Raw genomic sequence first — 23,524 nt, forward strand, 5'->3', positions numbered from 1 at the left:
AATGGAAAGCTCATTTTAAGTAAAAGTCCATTAAAGTTAAAAAAAACTGAACTTTTATAAAGGGCAGTTTTTCTGAGAAATGCAAAGAAATGCCTTCAGTGTAGAACATGACTTGAATTGTTTAAACTCTTTGTGCTAATAAAATTGGACATCACCCTCTGAGGTTATGTGTCTCCGCCAGGGCAGGGTTTACTGTACTTTCCATCAGGGGAATCTAAGACTTACATACATATGTTCTCTCTTATCTAAAATCAAAGTAAGTAGGAATTTATTTTATTTTATTCATGTGATCATTTTTCTATTTAAGCAATCCCCAAGTTAGGTCAAGTCTCTAAAAGTATTATTTAAAGGCCACATTTCATAAGCTAGCTGTCATTCCATGATAGTGTTTCTTGTTTAACTTAAACATTAAAAATAATATTTGACTTATTTCAGATGCACAAGAAGTAGGAAAATAATGCAGCTAGAGAAGTAAAAGAAGGTATGTTGCCAACATTTCTGAATTTAGACATTGATTTCTGAAATCCACTGTAAACAGTAAATGGCACCTCTTTCTGTTGTTTGAATAACAGATACTACGTTAAATTTTTTTCTTACACGTATCTAATGAAAACTGTGAAAGGACAATTTCATTCATAATGATAAATAGACCTATTCCTCACTTCTTCATCATGATCCATAGCTTTCAAAAAGAAGTCTGTGTTCTCTATTTCTGGCTGTACCCTTCCCCTCCCGCTGTCCCTGTGGGCCTGTCACCTGCACATGGATACTGTTCTCAGAACACATGGAGGTCATCAGCTTCTCGAGTTTCTGATACTGACTGAGGCCAAAAACCCCAGCCGAAAGCAATCACAGTTCATGTAGCTGTCACCTGGTGGATGACAGTTAATTTCCTGTCATTCCCTTTGTCACTGGTTAACATTTTGCCCTCAGGAAAAACTCCAAATTCCTTAGCTTGGAAAAAAAACACCCACATTAGTTTGGCTCTTCCCAAAGTGCTCAGCCGTGTCTCTCTCCTTCCCTGCTCTGCCCCTCTGCTCCAGAGTCTGGTCAGACCACTTCTAGCTCCGCGGGCACCCTTCCTGCCTCTGCTCTGTGTGTTTGCTTGTTGCCTCCCCTCCCGCACGTTCTCCTCCTCCTTCAGATATCAGCTTACACATCATGGCCACCAAAGAGTGGACAGCATTGACACAAAGCTGGACGTCCCTTCTCAGTGTTTCGTCTGTGCCCTCTTTTATACCTGTCATGGCATTTATGTCTCTGTACCGAAATTCCCTGTTCATCTATTTTTCCACTTTACAGTACATGATTTTTCAGGGTGGAATGTGTCATCTTCATCTTGAGATTCCACTGTTTATCACAGTGCCTTAGCACATGTTGAGTAAATGAATGAATAATGAGAAAACCAGGAACTCTGATCCTTAGCCACAAGAGCAGTTAATTCAATGTGCAACCCTGGGCAAAGTGTAGAGTAGTAATCTTGGGTTTGTGTTGTAATCATATGTAGGTATTTTTCATTCTTCTTAAAACTTAGAAAAGTCTCAGCTAAAAAAAAATTAACTGACATTTAGTTACCTATGAAGCATTTTAAATAAGGAATCTAATTCTTTCATTTTCTTTCCAGCTACTCCTAAACTTCAGTCTGAGTCCTACAGAACTCCCCGAGGATCTTCAAAAGAGTCAAGATTAATTGAAGACATGCTTTTGAAAGCATGTAAAGAATATGAGGAGGTTTTGAAGAAAAAGTATCTGTTATACGATGTTACAGATGAACAGTAAACATTTACCTGCTGGGCTGTATGTGTAACATTTTAGTTATTTCACGTTAAGTAAGATATAGACAATGTTTATTAAAGGAAAATATTTTTGTATTATATGTGCAAACTCATGCACATATAATGTGGTATTTTAAACCAGATTTCTCTGCATCTGATTAACTTGTAAGCCAATTTTGGGAATAAAACCCAGCATTTTGGGGTATTACATACTCAAACTGAGCCCGGATGCCAGCTGTTTAAACAGCACCCAATCACCCAGCAAACTTGTCATTCATATTGAGCAGTGTTGATTGATAGCTTTTTTGAATTTTCCAGTGTTAATCACTGTATATAGACCTGAAGAATAAGATGGACAGCATTCAGATCTGGTGTGGCTGTTGTCAGCGTTCTGATGGATCACAACAATCATTACAGTGCCATCAAACTTTCTATATGTTACCTTAAACACTGATTCACAGCTATTTCCTCAAGGAGAAATGAGATCTGCCCCAGGCTTTTCATCTTCTCTATTTATTTACTTAATTTTTGGAAACAGTCTTAAAATTAGAGACAAGTTCTGAGCACCAGACTCAAACGGACATTGTCACAAAACTATCCCATCTCCCACTTCTCCTAAGGCACTATTTATCTTTCCTAAGTGTCACTTGTTCTACCATAAGCGCCTTTTCTCTCCCCTCTAAAAAGTCATTTGATTTTCAAAAAAGGCCTTTCTCCTTTTCCTGTCACTTATTAAATTGTATATAAGCCTCCATTTCTAGCCACCCCTTCCAATCACATTTCTTTGTGAACTCTTTCATGTATTCATAAGTAATTTTTTTCTCACAGTAACTGGCTTTAGTCAATTTAATTTACAGGCTCCCAATCACTGAACCTAAGAGAGTAAAGGAAATATTCTCCTTCTCAACAATTTCCAAGAGCTAAAATTTTAATAACTCCTACTTACATCCTTTAGTCCCTTTTCTGTCCTTTCAGTGTACTTACTTGGCAAAAGTCCCAATGACACAACTGCCTGATTATCATTCTTCCCCCTTAAGTTCCCCCAGGCATCTAAGTGCTGCTGAAGAAAACCACACACCGCCCAGCGATCCTACTACTTTTATTTAGTTAATTTGCATCTTCTTCCTTCTCAGTGATGATTTCAAATTTCTCTCTCTGTAAACATCTCCCTGTTTCTTCCCTCTCACTTGAACTAGACAGTCTTACTTCTGAAGGCAAACTTCCTGAAAGATTTGCCTGCTTCCCCAGCAGCAGTCTGTCCCCACCCACTCTGGTGTGTCTTCCCCTTCCTCCATCCTCACGCAATGAGACACTGATGACTCCCACGTCTAAAGCAAAGTGACACCTTTCCAGCCCTTGTCTAACTGAAGCTTCTCATGCCTCCTGGTATTCCATGTAACCGACCTCTGTAACTGACTGCTGCCTACAGCAACCTCTTTAGTCTTTAGCTGAAGATGATGTTGAAGGTGAGGGCTTCAGCCTTGTTGATGAGTTCACTCAGTTTTTCCTGGCTGTCTCCCAGGGGTATAAACAGGAAATCTATGTGTTATTCCATTTTTGTTTATTTTTCTCCTGTTAATCTGCCTCATGTCAGTAACTGTTAGACCAGCCAGATCAACCTAGAAGGGTGGAGGACCACTCCCCACCCCCACCCCAGCACAAGCCTGTGCTCATTTACAGCTGGCTCATTTACAGCTGTGCTCATTTCCCTGCTGCCTCGCCTGCAGGGAAAAGATCAATGGCAAACTGCTATTCCTACAGCACTAGCCAGTGAGCTGAAGCTCAGCTGAATGTCTTCCAGGCTGAGGTGGGGTCACTGCTCCCAGCACCAGAAGACTGCCTTTGTGAAAGCAAAATAAAAATGGAGTCTGCATTGCTTGAGAGAGCTCACTAAGGAGGTGTGACTTATGCACATCTCAGCCCACAGAGAATCCGACCCTGTGAGCATTGATTGCCCTAATGAAGTCATCTGGAGCACGTGCCAGAAAATTAAGATACTCACTAAGCCCCTACCCGAAAATAACCTGTGACTCCTTCAGGACAAAGTTTTCCTGACTGGCTCACATCAGTGTCAGCCACAATTCTCATCAGGCAACTTCTGACCACCTCTTGGCTTTTTGCCTTTCTAAGCCCCTGACTCCAGTCCTTGAAACACTCAGTGTTACCCAAACCTGTGTCTCCTAAGTTGCAATTTATTTCTTCCAGTTTTATTGAGATATAATTGACATGCAGCACTGCATTGTAAGTTTCAGGCATACAGCATAACGACTTAATTTTACACATATCATTAGATGATGACCGCAATGTACTTTACTATAACTATTAACATAACTATACCCCTGTCACTGGGATATAGTAAAATGATTAGTCAGGGTTCTCCAAGGGGGAAATGAAAATAATAGGAGATTATCCAACTCTCTGTCTGTCTGTCTAGCTTTCTATCATGTTTGAAACCCGTAGCGTTGGCCTGCAGCATGGAAATTCGGTTAAGGGTTAATGTTGCAGTCTTGAGTCTGAATTCCAAGGGACGATAGTCTGGAGACTCAGATTGGGTTTCCACGCTTCAGTCATGAAAAGAATTCCCTCCACTTTGGGGAGCCTCAGTCTTTCCTCTGAAGGCCTTCAACTGGATGAGGCCCATCAACATTATGGAGGGTAATCAGCTTTATTCAAAGGAACTGAGTTAAATGCTAATCACACCTGACATACATGTTCACAGAAACATCTAAACTGGAGTTTGACCAAACAACTGGGCATCATAATCTAACCAAGAGATATTTACCAGGAGTTGGAGAGATTTGTTGTAAGGGGAGATAAAGCTTTGTTCCAGCAGGAAGTAATTTGCTCAGCACAGTTCTAGGTCAGCTTTGGGCACCTGACAATCATGAAGTCTGATCTGATTTTCCCAGCTTGTGACTCTTTGTGTCCAGCAGGTGGGGCCAAATGACCAGTCAGCTCAGATGCACAGGCTCATCTTTGGGAACAGGTGCGATGTATTTATGTATGGCCAGCATCTTAAACAAAGCACTCATGTTGTCTGTCTGTGACTCTTTTTCTCCAGTTTACTGAGACATGTGGATCAAAATGAGAAGTTCACAGGAAAATGGTTGTCTCTCCTGGAATGTGGTGATATTGTGGAATAATGAAAATGTTAAGTCAAACACAGAGACAGCCCAGTAAAATGGCACCTAAACACAGGTATGGGGAACTCGTGTGTGTGTGTGTGTGTGTGTGTGTGTGTGTGTGTGTGTGAACTTGCGCTTCTGAGAAAGATTAAACAGGAGTGGAAAGGATGAAAATACTCCAAAAAAAGGTAAAGATAAAATATTGTAGGAAAACCAGTAAAGGGAATAATGTTGGAGAAGATGAAAGAGAGAGAGAGAAAAGCCAACTGGAGTGCCCATGGACCGGGCTACGTGGATGGAGTGTTAACACGGGAACCCCTGGAGAAAGGATCCATGTGCCCCAATAGCAGGAGACCTGAGTTCCAAATGAAGACCATGTAAGTGGAGGATTAGGAAAAAAGACACCAAACCATCTGCAACCAAATCAATGGAATCCTTTATTTTAAGGGACTCTTCACTTCATGCTCACATAGACTAGGAACGATCCACATTACACACAGCATGTGTTCCAGGAGGCAGGGTTGAAGCTGTAGGCGCTGAAAAAAGAACTTCCCTACCATGAAAAATGAGAGAAGAAAATGCCAAGGCTGGGTTGGAATAGTATCTAATTACAGGAGGTGCTGGTAAGGAACCTCTCTGCAAGGTTTCACAGGGAATTTTGCATTTTCCCCTAGAAGTCAAACTGAAAAACAAAAACAAACCCTGCTTCTCCCTCCCAGGTCCACACTGAGTCACAAGACTATTGTTCATTTGAATTTTTAAAATGCATGGGGTTCCTATTTATGTATTCTTGGTTCAAAGTAAAAGGTGAAATATGAAAACAGAGGTAGGTTGGCTGGCGGGCTGTGAAGGGTCTTGAGTGCCGTGCTGAGGAATGTCAACTTCATCCTGTCTGCAGAAAGAAACTGCTGGGGAAGGCTGCAAAATGACTTGGGGTTTAAAATCTTCCCCTGGACACCCCAGGGTTTAAAAAAATCCCACCCTGGAGATCCCATGGTGTAGAAATCCCATCCTGGTGTAGAGAATGGATCGGTAGAGCAAACACATTGGAAACAGAGATGCTTTTTTCAGAAAGTGCAGAAGACGCGTGTGAGAGCTGTAGTGTAGGGCCTGCAGAGAGGTGGTTGCATCTGAGAGACGGAGCAGCTAGAATCAGTAACACTTGGTGAATTACTGAATGTGGTGATTGAGGAAGAAGAAGGAATCAATGATGACTCAGATTTCCAGAAAGACCAACTAGCTGAAGGGCAAGGCTATTAGCCTAGATCAGGGACAGGGGAAGAGGAATAAGATTGGGGACAAGATAGGTTTTTTTTAATCTAAAATTTAAAGAATCTGTATTATGCGCCAGGGCTTTGCTGGTCCTGTACATGCATCTCACTTAATCTCAACAGCCTTCTGACGGAAGTCTTGTCATCAACCCCATTTGGCAAAGGAGGGGATGGAATCACAGAGAGGCTAAGTGCCTTGCTGTGGGCAGCCAGCTCTCTCGTGGCGGGGAGGCGGGCAGCAAGGGCTCTCGCTCTTTATCTGTGCCCACCTCTCTGAGATGAATTGTGAGCATGTTGATAGCCCCGGAGGTGGCGATCCGGGGCTATCTAATTGTTGGTATAAATCTGGCACATGAAAATCTATTTCCTTTTATGATTTGTTTTTATTTTCCTTCTATTTACGTGTCAGTATTCATCAAGGCTTGACATGGAGCCCCATGTTCTTTTCTTTGAATGTTGCATCCGCTGCCATGGCCGCACCTTCACACCCACGCACTGACTCCCCAGCACAGATCTCGGTCCTTGACAAACAGCTATTTGGCTCCAGCTGCCTGTTAAGCATTTCTAATTGCATGGCTGCTGCCATAAAAATACTTAATCCCTAACGGATGATCTAGGGTCTAGTAACCAGCTGCGTCAACCTGGAGCAGTCATATATCTTTTCAGAGCTTCAGAGTTTTCTTGGCTGACAAGAGGTGGTTTGAAGTTGAGTATCTAGAGTACAAGACCTTACAGCCTAAGAGAAGCCTTAAATACCTAATTATTGATAAAACCTCCTTACACTGCCTAGGGTTCCTATAGTTCTAATTTGTGCTGTTCAATACAGTTTAAACTTAAATTCTATACAGTTAAAAACTCTCTTCCTTGGACTCACTAGCCACATTTAAATGCTCAGTTGTCATATTGTAACTAGCGGCTACCATAACAAACAATGCTGACACAGAACATATTTGTCATTACAGAATGTTTTTCTGGATGGCTCAATAGATTAACCAACCATTGTGTTTAAAGCCAAAACTATTTTCCTCTCCATTAGCTCAAACTTCATACTTCTTTGTCTCATGTAGCATATGACACCACCGCTATGGGCTGAGTTGCATCCCCTACCACCAGCGGCCCAGGTTCATATGATGAAGCTCTAGACCCCCACCGCAATGTGACTGTATTTGAAGATAGAGCCTTTAGAGAGAGAATTACAGTTAAATGAGATCATAGCCTGGGACCCTAATCCAATAGGGCTGACGTCCTTATAAGAAGAGAAGGGACCCCTGCCTCACAGCAAGGGCACAGCAGAAAGGCCAGGTGAGGACTCACTGAGAAGGGAGCCACCTGTAAGCCAGGAACAGAGGTCTCACCAGAAACCATCCGTGATGGCACCTTGATTTTGAATTTTTGGATTTCAGAACTATGAGAAAAGAAATGTCTTGTTTAAGCCACCAGTCTGGCATTGCATTATGGAAGTCCAAGCAGGTTAATACAAATGTTCTGTAAGACTCCTGGCCAGGTAGGAAGCCCAGGTATGAAGGAAAGGGATGCCTCTGCTTCCGCCCACACCTTCCTATCTAACCCTAATGCCTTTGTCTTCTCTTTTAAATTGATTTTTTCTTTTGCATATGTCTTGAATATTCTCTTTCCATTTCCACTACTAACATTGCATCATCTCATATTTGAGATGCTGAGCTACCTGGCATCACTCTCCCCTACTACTACCTGCAATTTATAAGTTAATCTCACTAAAAGAATGTTTTCAATAATATGTTAGTTTTTGTCATCAATCTTCAGAGGTTCTTGATTAACCCGAGGACAGAGCCCAAGCTTCCTATCCCAAGATACATACTGTGGCCCCTATCTACTCCTTTTTTGAAAAATTAGATATAATTGACATAAAACATATTAGTTTTAGATGTGCAACATAATTCAATATTTGTATACACTATGAAACGGTCACCACGTAAGTCTGGTTGCCATCTCCCACCATACTTAGTTACGAAAAACACACATACTCTTAATGTCTCCCCCCCACGCAGTACGCACTCTGAACCAACTGATCCTACGACTCATTCCTACACTTCGACAATCACCGACCTTGCTCCTTGTTCAGGTGTCCTGTCCCAGGAGGCAGGTGAATCCTGCTCTATGTTCCTACTCTTCCAACTCCTCATTGTCCATCACTCATCACCCCCAGTGCAGCCCACAACTCCCTCTCTTTCTTGTAAACTTGACTCATCATTACCAGCAACAGAATCACAACAGAAATTTCAATAAAAATAACTTAAGGAATGATTACTGTGAGCCAGTGACTGTGCTTAGGAGTTTATTTTATGTACTTTTCATAAAAACACTCTGCAATCAACATCACTGTCACCGATTTTAAATGGAAGAACTGAGGATCCTATTGCCCAAGTTAAGGCAGGCCTTAGCTCATCCCTCTTTGCTACACTCTCTCCTTAATGCTGACTTAGGGCTTGCTGCCAGAATAGTTATCTTGTTTTCCCTACTAGCCTGGAAGCTTCCCGAAGGCAAGTGCGCATCTAACACACTTCAACCAGGCATCAAAGCCGATCTCCAACTGTCCCTCTTTTCCTTCCACTTAGCTTTCTAAATCCCATCCCTTGAAGGCTGGCATTCCTCACATATCAGCCTTAGGCCCTCTGCCCTTTCTTGCTCTATGCACTTTGCATTGTCACTTCATGCGCTCTTGGCTCCGTCACCAACTGTATGTGTGGTTCAGACCCGCCTGGCCAACTCCTCTGGTAGAAAATACCTGTATGGAGAGAAAGGCTGGAATCCATCAGGGGCCCTGGGACTCTTTTGTGACCTCTGGCAGGGCCAACACTGGTAGGAGGACAGCGAGACCCTGAGGATGTGAAATTTAAGGAGATGCTCCGTCAGGATTGTGGACTTGCTGACCCTGAACTTTCATGACCCTGAGAACAAGTCCGGCCTTGACCTCTGGGGCTGGCCTAGGGAACATGCTTGGTACACCAACAGTGTCGGCTCTAGTCCAATAGGCCTTTGGAATGTACTGTAGTATAATACGTTTTTTCTTGTCGTATAGTTAGTGCTATGCTGGGCTTTCCCTTTGTTACATGTTAAGTTTCTTGAGAACAGAAACCCATTTATCTCTCTAACCCCTCCCCGCCAGTGCTTTAGAACACAACAGACACTCAAAAAAATAAAAAAAATAGTGGTTGCTATGTTGAATTGAATTCCCACTTTTTTTGGCCTATCCCTGCAGTGGAAGCCTGTGAGAGCTCCCATTCCCTTTACCCCTCCGACTTTCATCCTGGACCAGGAGAGAGATCTGTAAAAGATTTAGGGACTACAGGGAGTCAATGGAGGAACAGGCACAGGAGGTAGCACTTAAAGAACTAGAGCCAGAACAGTGGTTCTCAAAGTGTGGTCCCTGGATCCACAGCCTCAGCCTGACCTGGCAACATGTTAGAAATGCAAACTCCCAGGCCCCACCCAGAAATACTGAGTCAAAAACTCTGGGAACGGGGGCCTGAGACCATGTCTTTATAAGCTCTTGAGTGATTCTAAGCTGAAGAATGATCAGGTAGTGAATCAACCTTAGGGCCAGAAAGGATGTCTTGGAGTGAGCCAGAGGGAAGAAATTGTAACCTTAGAATATTAGTCTTCTTGAGTAGCAGCGCTGAGCGAGACTGACTGACCCTGGGGAATGTGCTTTTATTAAAGAAAAAAATTGAAATCTGAGATGCTTTTGACACTAAACAGAAGGGTTTCTTTTATAGACAGTTTCAACCTGTTCAATAGAAACTCAACGGAAAGGATCCTGAAGAGACTGAGGTGTCAGGGGACACTCAGGAGAGGACAAGCCAGCTCAGAGGAGAAGCAGATGTCAGAGCAGACATGGAAGCTCAGCGGGGAACCAGAGCCTGGCACAGATACATGACTCTGTCCCCAGATGCAGGGAGTCTTCAGCTTGGTCCCTGTAAAGACACAGAGGAAATGGTAGAGTTTGAAAGACTGGGAGGAAAGGATGCGTTTACGACTGTGAGTTTCAGAGAGCATAGAAGGACTCAAGAGGCAGGCTGCACTTAGGACTAGGAAACCAGTAATATTCATGCCAGGCTCATCCAGGTGGGGGAACTGGCTGTTCCCAGATATTAGGCCTTGTGTTAGTCAGGCTTTTCTGGAAAACAAGAGGGGGTGTGTGTCGTGGATGCGTGTGTGCGTGCGTGTGTGTAGGGGGAGAGAGGGAGGGAGAGAGAGAGGGAGAGAGAGAGAGACTGAGAGTTTGATCTGTTGATTTTAAGGAATTGGTTCCCACGATTGTAAGAGGCTTTGTGAGTCCAAAATGTGATGGAATAGGTTGGCAGGCTGGAGACTCCAGGAAGAGTTGCAGCTCAAGTCCACAGTCTACTGGCGGAATTCCTTCTTGCCGAGGTAGGGAGATGTACGGTGGGGGTGGGGACTTTGTTCTATTGAGCCCTTTGACTGATTAGATGAGGCCCACCTATATGATGGGGGGCAATCTGCTTTGCTCTAAGTCCATCAATTACATATTCATCTTATTTAAAAAACACCCTCACAAGAAACATCAAGAACAATGTTTGACCAGATATCTGCACACCATAGCCCGGGCAAGTTGATATATAAAATTAACTATCTTGGGCCTACATTCAGGAAAGCTGCCTGCTAGCAGGCTGGTGGTCGTGGTGCCAGTGTCTGGTGCGCTGCTACTGTGCTGAACAACTCAGAGGAGCAGAGATCCCAGTAAAGGGATACACTAATTTCTTGGTGTTTGGCTCACTTCAATTTATAAGTTGGGTGTGTATAATACTCCAGTCAGAGAAAGGAATGAATTATATAAATTTCTATAAATAAATCAAGTATTAATAATTCTTTAATTGTTAGAGACACCATATCTAAAATGTTAAATTTTTATCCCCCTTTACCATTCTCTTACTCAAGACTGTCCAAATTTTTAGATCCTCGACCTCAACATAATTTGATTGCTTCTCAGGCATTTCCTGATTACACTTCCTGTGTTTTGACTCAATTTTCTTTGCCTTGTTTATTTCTTTATTTCTATAAAAATTAACAGGCATTTGGACTATTCTAATTTTTTTCTTATTATTAATAACATTGCTATGAGCATTTATATGTAAGTGTTTTGATATATGCGTCCGCTCATTTCTGTTGGGGCTATTCCTAAAAGAGACATACATGCAAGTATGCAATTTTATTAGACTATGTAATACAAGTTTCTTCAGGCTGAGTCTGAGTATTCTAGTTACTCTACATTTTCCACCAACAACTGGTAGTGTTAATCTTGCCATTCCAGTGGGTTTGAGGTGAATATTTAATTGTGGTTTTAATTTGCATTCTCTGAGTGTTAATAAGTTTGAATTCCCTTTCATTTGTCTGCTGGCTATATTGATATCTTTTGGGGAGTGTGAAGTACCCATTCAAATCTCTTAACTTTTTTTTTTTCTATTGGATTTTTTTCTATCTTCTTATTGATTTTTTGGTCTTTCTTTATGTATTTTGTATACAAATCCTTTGTGGCTTATAGGCATTGTGTTTATCTTCTCTGACTTTATGGTTTGACTTTTTACTCTAAATTGTATCCTTTGATAAACAGAACATCTTAATTTGAATGTGGTCCAATTTATCAGTCTTTTTCTGTATGGTTAGTGCTTTTGTGTCTTGTTTAAGAAATCTTTCTTCAACTCCAAAGTAGTTGGGGCTTTGTTATGTTAGATACTCATAGAAATTTTATCTTTTATGACTCACGTTAGATAAACTATCACTGGGAATTAATTGTATGTAAGGTATGAGGTAGTGTCAAGGTTAATTTTTTCCAGTGTGTTCCAGGTTGAGTTCCCTAGCAAACAGAATCTGGGACACTAAGATTTGTGTGCAGAAGTTTTACTGGGGTAAACTTCTGAGAGGGAGTAGAGGGAGTTGGATGGGGTGGAGGGAGACTTAACTTTTGAGGATGCAGTTGCTTTCATGACCTAAGCTGTTCCCAAAGGGACCTCTTGAACTAGAATGGTCCTTGAGAGGCCAATCCAGGAAGGGCCAGGACTTTCCATACTTGCGCTGACCAGTCATTGATGTAGGAGTGTCCTCAGGGAGAGAGAATCATCTTGAAGAAGCTGCTTTCTTTGGCTACGGGAAACTCCCAGGAGGAGGGGCAGCTGTGAGCACTGAGCAGCCATCTAACTCTCCCAGCCACCGGAACACTGAGTACCTCAGGCCTGAAAGGGCATCTGAGTAATGCAGTTGACTCGGTACCATTTATTGAGAAGAGTGTCCTATTCCCACTGTTCTGCACTGCCACCTTTGTCATAGGTCAAGTGACCATGTGCGTGGGTCTCATTTTTGAACTCTATTCTGTTCCATTGGTGTCTTCCAATCCTTGATGCAATACCACGGTGTCATAATTACTGCAGTTTTATCATAAGTTTTGACGTCTGGGGCATTTTGTTTTTCAAGATTGTTTTGGCTATTCTTGGCCCTTTGCATTGCTACTGTAGTCCTAGAACTAGTCCGTCAATGATCACACATACAAAATGTCTGCTTGGTTTTTAACTGGGTTTATACTGAATCTATAGCTTCAATTAGAGGAGAACTGACATTTTAGAAACATGGAGTCTTATAATTCACAAAGTTGATCTATCCCTCGTCCTGCTTTTGTCTTTAATTCCACTAAATATCATTTTATACTTTTCTGGGTAGAGTCCTTGAAAATCTTTTCCCTTCCTTTTTTCTGATGCTGCTGTAAATTAAAAAAAAAAATCACATTCGAAGTATTCACACTGGTATAAAATTACAACTGATTTTTGTATATTGCCATTATATCTGGCAACTTAGTTAAACTTATTTACTTGTTCAAATAATTAATCTGTGGATTATTCTGAATTTTATACATGCATAATTATGTTGTCATTGAAAAATGACAGTTTTCTATCTTCTTTTCCACTACTTAAGTCTTTAATTTCTCTTCCTTATTTTAGGACCTCTGATTGAATGAAAATAAAATATCAGGTTTAAGAGCCATAGTAGGTAATTACAGCACAATTTAATTAATATTTTATTGAAGGACAGTTAAATCGGTCTTCTCTTTCTCAGAAATAATGCTGCAATGAGTATCTTTTCACACATGCTTTTGTGCAGTTGCCTCATTCATTCATTAGAATGTATTCCTGGATTTTTTGGAATAGTCCAATCAACAATTAAATCAAATGCACATAAAATATGTTTAAAATATTTTTATAACATGTATATGTGGTTACCAGACAACCATGCATTTTCTTAGTAACTTCTGCTTTGAGTTACAATGGGATCACATTGTTATGGAAAAAAGTGTAGGGTCTTGAAATGTACATTTAGAAAAAGAATTTTTGTGTGACGTGAGTTTATATTCTCCTTTGTATTTGTGATTTAAGGTACTCTGACTTCCTAGGATTCATAGGATCTTACTGTATTTTTAAAAATCTCTTTCATAGTGCAAAAACTGCCTGATTTCTTGACCTAAAGAAAAATGCATTTTCCAAACATTTTCTTTTGATACTGCAAAAAGAAAGTAGAGAAAGGAGTGGGAGGGACAGACTGAGAGAAAGAACAAAAGTGAGGGGAGTATGGATAAACAACTTGAGACCTTAATTCCTGCCTTGCCCACTGCCTCCAATTTCAAGGTAATAGACTCTTGGCCAGTATAACAGGTGGAAAGCAGAACCATCTGTAGAATGTTCCTGGCTTTGTTTCAGTTTAATCCCACTGACAACAATAATTCCCCAGAAAAAAGTTCCCCTCGTCTAGTGTTAGAAGAGGTTCATAATTTCAGAGATGTAGCGACCCAGGTCCTGTTTACAGAAGATGCCTGAGGGAGGCAGCAAGATCTCATTGGCAGAGAGATTACAACAGGATTCTCAGATAAAATACAGGACATCCAGTTAAGTATGAAATTCACATAGACAATCTTTTTTTGTATTATTATGTTCCAAATATTGCATGGAGCATACTTAAAAGATTGATTTGCTGTTTATCTGAAATTCAAATTTAATCAAGTGTCTTTTTTTGTTGTTGTTATTATTATCATTATTTTTGCTCAACTTGGCAAACCTAGATCACAGGCACTTTAGAGCTCAGCTTTGCATGAGACAGAGATTCCTGAGGCCCATGTGTAGTGTGGCATGCATCAGAGAGCCACCAGGTCTGGGTTGCAAAAACAGCGACAGCAGATATCTTGGTACTAAGTGGAGATGGACAGATGACTGAGGACTAAGACCCTCCACTTGGTCACTGTGTGAAGCCTTCGAACCAGGGTCCAATCTGGTGTGGGACGAGTAGATTTTTCCAAAATGTTTGAGGCTGAATGTCTGATTTGCTTGTGAGATGAAATAGTCACGTAAAAATTATATTGTTTCCTAGAATATTTTAAAGCCATATTCCATTCACATCTGAGTTAGTAAACTGTGATTCTTACCTTGTGATGATACAAAACCAAACCAGAAAAGTCTGGAGTTTCAAAATCTAGGTGATTCGTGTCTTAACTTTTTTTTCCGCAATGGTCAGAGCTCTGGAAAAGGCTTTGTTTGTACCAGTCAGGAGTGGAACTAAGGATTCAGGGTGATGGCATGGTGACAACTACCTATTTCTGCATCTGAAGATGCCCTCATGTGGTTCCCCTGTTGTCCCCGAGGTGCCTCTGAGTTGCAGAGGACAGGGTATGAGGCAGAGATCTCCCCAGCTGGGACCTGCAGGGCGTGCACCCAGCTTATCCTGCCCACTCATGGGCAGCACTCCCGCAGCCACCTCAGAGCTGCACGACAGGAGTGGGAGATGCTAGTAAGTGTCGGTCACAAAGAAAGTGGCCATGACCAGAATCTGCAAACTCAAATGCAGACTCAACACAAACTCAAAAAACCCAATGCACATTTTAAAAAAATCCAAATGAGTGCGGTTCCCCAGGGAGCTGTGTGTGTAAGTGAAAACCACCCCCAAGGAGTCCGTATTGTTCATTATGACAGCACTTTGACTCCAATTTGCACGTGGCTCTTCTGACCCTGGTGAGTTCAGCTGGACCATGAGCTTTTGCAAGGACCCCATTTGTCCCCAAGACTTAGAAGCCTAGTCTGAAGGCAGCCAGGCTGTTTCCTTGGCCATTTTCCTTCCTGGCTCACTTCCTAAAATTTAATGCCTTACCAATCCTCCAGTACCGCAATGCCTTACTTATCGACAGTAAGAAAATCAAGCAAAATTAAACCAAAACCCACAAAAGGCAAACCCAGCCAGGGAAAGATCATTTATGAGATAACTTAGAGATCTTGGGAAGACCTAGCATGGCCAGGCTCACCTGCCTGCTCACCGCTACTTTCTCCAGCTCCCCTCTGATTTCTTCTTGACCTTTGATTGGAGGCTGTTTTAATTGATTTCTCCATGTGAGGATGTTGGGGAGAAGAGGTGCTTTTCTAATTAAGAAGGAGATTCGGGGCCCATATTTTTACTTCAGATGCTCAAATGACAAATTTAAATAAAGATAAAGAATCCAAAAGAGGAATTCAGGTAGGTACATTATGCAGAGACTAGATTAAAAAAAAATATATCCTCTTCACTCTTCACATATCTACTCATTAGCACTACAGCTCAGTTTTCTCCTGGTTCTTGTCCCAAATCTGCCCCCATCCAAGGAGGAAGTGAGTGCGAGGGTGGGGGAAACCCAGCGTCCTCGATAGACGTTGTAATACGAAGCCAGTAAATTGGAGGCGAAAACCACTTCCAAAAATTTGCAGGAAGCTGTGTCCTGTTTTTTAGAAATTCACTAATTCAGAACTCATTTGGCAGCACAGGGACCTATTTCTGGGCTTTTTTTTTTTTTTTTTTAACCTAAGAACTACTCTTCCAATGACCTCTAGGTCAAATTTTAGAGACGAGTTTACTGATGATTGAGGAACTGGTATATGAAGGCTAAAATCCTCTGCCTGTATTTAAGAGGTACCCTGGGATCTGGACTTTGTCATTTCAATTCCTAGTATACTTGGAATGAGTTAAGTAGTAAAAAGCTTCACTTTAAGAAAATACTAGGAATAAAGATTATTATTAGGTTGTACTGAAAATACGGCTATTTTTCCAGCTTGCTGATGTACCTAGCTGTCCTCCCACCATCTCTCACTAACCAGCAGCTTGTTCCAGCAGTTTTTTGATGTTTGAACAAAGGCCCACCCTCCCCACCCCCCTCCCCAGGCAGGGCTTCTCTCTGCTGTTATCAGAGAGAGATCTGACCTGATACCTTTGACTTGTAAATGAACACTGAAGTCAGTCTCTCTGGGGCATGGAGCTGGTTTCTCCTTCCAGGTACTGTGGGACACCTTAAATCCTTCTTAAGGAAGGGGGACCGGAGCAGTACCCTGTGCCCTTCTGGCAGGAGAGACGCTCATGCACTTTATCTTTTCTCCTTCCCATCTTTTGTCTCAGGGAATCCCAGGAATAGCTAATATTGTCAAATGTGTAGTGGCTTCCTCTTTATATCTGGTCTTCAGGTGCCATAATTATCATAATATATATCATTAAATATGTCAGTTTAAATTTGTGGTAAATCTTATCTCATTTCAATGTTACTATTTATTTGTGTTTTAAAATCCAGGAGAGTTTCATCTGGAACCAGGCGGTCCTGTCATTGATCCGAACTGGCTTTCTGGAGAATTACGTTGTGTCTCTGTGATCTTGCTCTGTACCCCGTGCTGGTGGGTATACCCTTCTCATTTCCTCAGCCTTCTGTTCATGATTTGTGGATCAGATAGAGGATGATGTTGGCTCCATCTGGAAAGTGGCTCAGCCAGTCTCTGAGAAGACACACTGGGGGCCTGGAAATAGTGCTCTGGACACAGACTGATAGGGAAGAGAAGAAAGATCTGGACTCTTAGAAAGTGAAATCAAATTTCAGCCTGAAGTGGCTTGCATCAGAGATGAAAAATTGTTATTCCCACAGAGATCTAGTTGAAGGCAGGCACTGCCAATCTTTCTTGATCTCAAATACCTCCCCCAGAGGCCTGTCTGAGCACTGAAACTTTTCACAAGTAGATGGTTGGCTGTTGGGCTAAGTCAGCCAGAAAAGCTGACTGTTACTCAGGAAGAGTAGTAAGTTGGCAACTACTAAAACATTTGTACCATTGCTTTGCCAGATTTAACAGTCCAGAGAATTGCAAAGGGGGGGGCAGATAGCCTGTGGGGATAATTTATTTGGGGACAAGGCTATAGAAGCAATGAAAACTGACAGTGATTTCTTTCCTTCCCTTCTGTTCCCTCACCTTTTCTTTCTTAAGCTCCTTTAATTGACCGCAGGACTTTGGCTTTACCGTCATCCTTTGTCCAATATGCTTTCATCATTAGTCAGTGCATGATCTGACTTATTTATTTAATTATTTTAAATAAGCAGTCATGAATCTACTGCCCACCTCCTTTTCAATGCCTTTCTCCACCCATGGAGGTCAGCGATCTCCCTGAATCCTCTGTTCATAATTTCCTTGCGTTTATTTTCATCTGTTTGGGAATAACACAATTCATTCATCTGTTCTCCTGCGGATGAGCAGCTAGGTTTTTCTAGGGTTTTGCTGTTTAAACAGTGATGCTATTAACATTTTTGTAAATATCACAGGGTACACATGTGCAGAGTTTCTTCTGTGTATATATCAAGCGTGGAAGTATTAGACCATAGAGTAGGTGAATGTTTGACATTACTAGATAATCCTCAATTATTTTCTAAAACGATCATACTAATTTACATTTCTACCAGTAAAGCATAAAAGATTTTGTGGATCCACATCTCCTCCATCCTTCCCACATCCAGTGCCAATAACTTGGCATTACTGGACTTCAATTTTTGCCAATCATATAGATTTACTTTGTGTGTCTCACGTTTTGTGTGTCTCATGCATTTTCATGAGGTTGCACATTTTCTGTGTTTACTGCCCATATATGTTTCTTCCATTTTGAAATTTCTGTTCATGGCTTCTGCCCATATTTCAATTGGGATATGAGTACTTTAAACTGGTACGTAGGAAGAGTCATTTTTCTAAAAAAAAATCTTTATTCTAAATTTAGGATTCTATTCCCAAATAGAGTTGGCACACATAATTTTATATTATTATTCTTACTCTAGGAAAATCTTCTTTGCATCTGAAATTCAGAGGATATTAATGGGCAACCATGTTCCTAACCTTCAAAAAATTATAATCCTGAATTGAACAATTTTAAACTCACTCAACCATCGCGGCGGCGGCAGGGCAGCAGCGCGGCAGAGCAGCAGCGGCGGCGGCAGGGCAGCGGCGGCGGCAAGCAGCGGCGGCGGCAGGGCAGCGGCGAGGCAGGGCGGCGGCGGCAGCGGCGGCAATCAGCGGCAGGCGGCGGCGGCAGGGCAGCAGCGGCGGCCGCAAGGCAGCAGCGGCGGTGGCGGCAATCAGCGGCAAGCGGCGGCGGCAGGGCAGCGGCGGCGGCGGCAAGCAGCGGCGGCGGCGGCAAGCAGCGGCGGCGGCAGAGCAGCAGCGGCGGTGGCGGCAATCAGCGGCAAGCGGCGGCGGCAGGGCAGCGGCGGCGGCGGCAGGCAGCAAGGCAGCAGTGGCTGCGGCGGCAGGGCAGCAGCGGCGGCGGCAATCAGCGGCAAGCGGCGGCGGCGGGGCAGCAGCGGCGGCGGCGGCAGGGCAGCAGCGGCGGCGGCAATCAGCGGCAAGCGGCGGCGGCAGGGCAGCAGCGGCAGCGGCATTCAGCGGCAAGCGGCGGCGTCAGCGCAGCAGCAGCGGCGGCGGCAATCAGCGGCAAGCGGCGGCAGCAGGGCAGCAGCGGCGGCGGCGGCAGCAGGGCAGCAACTGCGGCGGCAAGCAGCGGCAAGCAGCGGCGTCAGCGCAGCAGCAGCGGCGGCGGTGTCAGCGCAGCAGCAGCGGCAGCGGCAAGCAGCGGCAAGCGGCGGCGGCAGGGCAGCAGCCGCGGCGGTGGCAATCAGGTCTAGAATAGGCAAATCTAGAGATAGAATGCAGATTAGTGTTTTCTGAGGGCTCAGACATGGGGTCGGGGAATAAAAGAGGAAGCCTATTGTAATAGCTCAAGGGTATGGGGTTTCATTTTGAGGTCATGAAAATGTTCTAATATTGGTTGTGGTGATACATGCACAAATCTCTGAATATATTAAAAAACACTAAATTGTGTACTTTGGGTGAATTGTATGGTATTTGAATTATAGCTCAATAAATGTTATAAAAAATATGGAGCAGCAGAAAAAAAAAAAAACTGGTCAATCGTTCTGTGGTTCACTGCCTGCAGAAGCAGGTACCACAGAAGCCAAAGCTGGGGGAAATAAAGGGAGCTATTAGACTAGATGTGATTTATAGTTCCCCTAAGCTGGAATAAATACAATGTTTTCTTGTGTCTTCCTACATTCAAACATCTCCTGAACTCACACATAAAATGTGCAATAAAGAGGGAGAATGGATAAACCTCAGGGAACAGAGTTCTTCAGTAACGGACTCAGAGCAGTAAGGGACTCCACCTGCATTGGTGGAGGAATTAGACACTGCAGCAAAAAGCTTTCTAGCCAGGCCACCATTCTGTTGATGCAGATTGGGACTTGAGGTTGTGCCACTCAGACACACCCTTAGGAGATGCTCCTCCTCCACCTGCACTTTCTAGATCTAAGAAGGGATAACACCATCCATACTAGAACCTCCTGCCTGGTCGCCACAGACAGAAAGTAGAAAATAGAACTAACAAATCTTAGCAGCCTCTGCACCCCTAAAACTGTACCTGCCCGCATAGGTTTTCAGAATACATGTATACATTCCTGGAAGACGTGTGATCAGTCTTTAAGTGTGATATGGATTTATATTTTTTCCTTTAATTTTGTTAGTGTTTGCTTTATACACTTTGAAGCTACATACTTTGCTCAAAACAAAATAAGTAGTGATTTATCTTCCTTTGAAACGGCTCCTTACTATTATGAAATATGTTCCTGGCTTCAAATGTATTTTGGAGACACTAATTTTGATTGACTTTCACAAAGCATTAGTATACTACATCTTATTCTGTTCTTTTACCTTCAATCTTTCTGGGTCCTTTGATTTAAAATGTCTTTCTTAGCGGGAGGAGGTATATAGCTGAGTAGCAGGGTGCATGCATAGCATGAATGAGGTCCTGGGTTCAATCCCCAGTACCTCCCTATGTATGTATGTATAAATAAATAAATAAATAAAGTTACTCCCCCTGCCCAAAACAAACAAAAATTTAATGTCTCCTTTATAAATAACAAAATTTAAAAATCCAGTTTGAAAGTATTTGTCTTTAATTTGGTGTTGATGCCCTTTATCTTTAAAGTACATTACAGAATTTGAGCCTGTTACGCTGCTTTTTGTTTCATATTTGTTCTTTATCATAATAGTACACAACCTCCAATCACCTTTAAAAATCTGGGCGGGAGGATATAGCTCAGTGGTAGAGCATATGTTTAGCATGCATGAGGTCCTGGGTTCATTCTCCAGTACCTCCATAAATAAATAAATAAATAGATACCTAATTTTTTTCCTTAAGAAACAGATAAAAAAGTAGACAAAATTCTATTACAAAGATATTAGAGTATTTTATGATAATTGTAAATCTCTAAGGGTAGGCAATAGGTTAAACTATGGTGAGCTATATGTTATCAATATCTGTGTAGTAGTTAACAATTATGACTGATCCACAGTAAATGTTCAGGAAAATTTTTTTGATGAATTATTCATTGAGATAATCAGATTAAAATAATTTTTTTGAAGGGGGGTATAATTAGATTTTTAAAAATTTATTTATCTACTTGAAGGTACTGGGGATTGAACCCAGGACCTTGTGCATGCTAAGCACACACTCTACCATTGAGCTATACCCTCCCCCTCAAGATTTTTAAAAGTGATTGGAAGTTGTGTACTATCATGATAAAGCACATAAAATCTATCATTCAAAATTCAGTTTGTAAATCTCATCTTTGGCTGTTACTAATTGTGTAGCCTTTTACCAAGTTACTTAACTGCCTGTATTTCCTCATCAGTAACATGGGAATAACACCATGATGACCTCAAAGTGTTGCTGTCTGGATCAAATTAAATAAAACACATAAAGTACTTTCAGTGCCATATAAAAAGCACCTAATGATGCCTAATAAACCTTGCCTGTTAATTTATAAAATTGTAAAGAATATTTCACATCCTTTGTTTGATTATTCTTTTAAAAAAATTCCCTCTGTGCTTCTCTTTTTTGCTACAGTAAAATTTTAGGTTTTTAGGTCTGTTCTTTCTTGAAATGTTAACTCATTTCAGAATCCAGCCTTGAGATTTCAATTTTTTCCTGATTAATATCTTTCACAAATATTCTCAAAAATTAAGAGGACATACCTCCTTGCCTTCTACACAAAGCTGCAGACATCTAACCAGCTCAAAGACTCTAATAGGTAACAATTTGAGCATAGAAGGCTTAATCTTGTTCCTTTGTCTAACAGAGACTTGCATGCATACTTATTTTTGTTTCTATAAATCTCTCCTTTCAAGTGTAACCTGTACAATGAAGTCTTACAGCAAACACATTGGAAAAAGAGATGCTGTTTTCAGAAAGTGCAGAAGACGCGTGTGAGAGCTGTAGGGGAGGGCATGCAGAGAGGTGGCTGCATCTGAGAGACGGAGCAGCTAGAATCAATAACACTTCGTGAATTACTGGATGTGGTGATTGAGGAAGCAGAAGGAATCAATGATGACTCAGATTTCCAGAAAGACCAACTAGCTGAAGGGCAAGGCTATTAGCCTAGATCAGGGACAGGGGAAGAGGAATAAGATTGGGGACAAAATAAGTTTTTTTCAATCTAAAATTTAAAGAATCTGTATTATGCGCCAGGGCTTTGCTGGTCCTGTACATGCATCTCACTTAATCTCAACAGCCTTCTGACGGAAGTCTTGTCATCAACCCCATTTGACAAAGGAGGAGATGGAACCACAGAGAGGTTGCGGGGTCTTAGAACAGTTTATGTTGAACTCTTCTGAGAAACTGTTAACTTACTTTCCAAAGTGCCTGCGCCACACCCACCAGAAATGCATGAAGGCTCGTTTTTCCACATCCTCACCAACATTTGTTAATGTCTGTCTTATTCATTATAGCCCTTCTAGTGGGTGTGTAATGGTTTCTTGTGGTTTTAAATTTCATTTTCCTAAAGACTAATGATGTTGAGAATCTTTCTATGAACTTATTAGCCATGTATAGATATCCTCTTTGGAGAAATGTCTATTCAAATTGTTGGCATTTTTTAAAGCTTTTAAAGGAGAGAAAACATATCTGTGGAAGTTTTCTCAATAGACAGAATTAACTTCTACAATGGCAGACATAGGTCTGGAGTGTACAAATTACTTATAAAGGAATAGTGTAAACAGCACAGCTTTTTTAGAATGGAGGATCTCCAAAAGGTGGTGGAGGACGAGTGGGATGGGCAAAAAAAGTTGGTAAGTGGTCTTGAATGCCAGGTTGAGAAATGCTGCAGGAGAGGAATGGTAGTAAAAAGAGGCTAAATTTTGATGCCTAAAAGAAGTATTTGGGCTAAATATGTATGTACGAGTTTTCTTGTTCGTGGGGACATAACAGGATATATTCCTCTGTCTATGATAGAGCTATGGGAAAAGAACAGATTCCAGTTCCATTTGGTTCATCTGCCTATCCAGGCAGAATTAAATAGAACTCATTTTTGATACATGGATATAGTTTCTACTGAAGATCACAAATCATTCTTCAATGAAGTTTATTCTCTTCTGCTCTTGGTTAATCCATCTCAATTAAAAACAACCTTGACATTCAGAAAAGCTTATTACTTTCTTATTTCTTTCTTGAATTTTAATTACATTTTAATTTTCTTACTCTAAAATATCTGATTTGAGATATAAAAACAAACAGTTCAAACAGTTACTTTTCATCACATTTGGTACTCATGATACTGCAGATTCTGGAAAATTGTTTCTCTTTTTAGCCTTCTGTTCCCTAGTCTGCTTTTTCTATGCCATATATAAGAACTTGCTCATGAGGAACCCATTCCTCCCCAGACGCTGTGATAAATGATTACTGGAAGTCAGCCCCATCACTGAAGACCATTCATTGACACTGAACAAAATGAGCTGAAAGCTTCGTGTGCCTCAACTTCTCTAAAATTCTCTTATGTCTGAATAGGGGGCTGTTGGTAAAGACTAGGCAAAAAGTTCCCCAAAACTATTGATTCTAAAGGGTACATCAAAAGGACAAGTAGAAATGATGTATATATGCTACAGGATTAGGGCTTCCGCCTCAGACCTACGTAAATGCTAGTGCCAAAAGCAATGGAAAGAAGGCACTT

The 23,524-nt window shown here is 41.7% G+C and overlaps 1 protein-coding gene and 1 non-coding gene across 4 annotated transcripts in view; one reads left to right on the forward strand and one right to left on the reverse strand.

The window, feature by feature from the left end:
- LOC140698376 (coiled-coil domain-containing protein 144A-like) overlaps positions 1-1,796 on the forward strand; it is a 52,007-nt gene extending 50,211 nt beyond the window's left edge. For all 3 annotated transcript variants that reach the window (XM_072968653.1, XM_072968654.1, XM_072968655.1), the window contains exons 30-31: positions 436-481; positions 1,625-1,796. In XM_072968653.1, coding sequence (XP_072824754.1) covers positions 436-450 — 15 coding nt within the window. In that variant the 3' untranslated portion in view covers positions 451-481; positions 1,625-1,796. The remainder of the gene's footprint in view (positions 1-435; positions 482-1,624) is intronic.
- Positions 1,797-20,981: 19,185 nt separating this feature from the next.
- TRNAA-AGC (transfer RNA alanine (anticodon AGC)) lies at positions 20,982-21,053 on the reverse strand. The gene has a single exon. It is a non-coding gene; the product is annotated as a tRNA-Ala (tRNA).
- Positions 21,054-23,524: the final 2,471 nt, after the last annotated feature.

This window comes from Vicugna pacos, chromosome 9 (genome assembly GCF_048564905.1).
Source record: "Vicugna pacos chromosome 9, VicPac4, whole genome shotgun sequence".
In the NCBI taxonomy this organism is placed as follows: Eukaryota; Metazoa; Chordata; class Mammalia; order Artiodactyla; family Camelidae; genus Vicugna; species Vicugna pacos.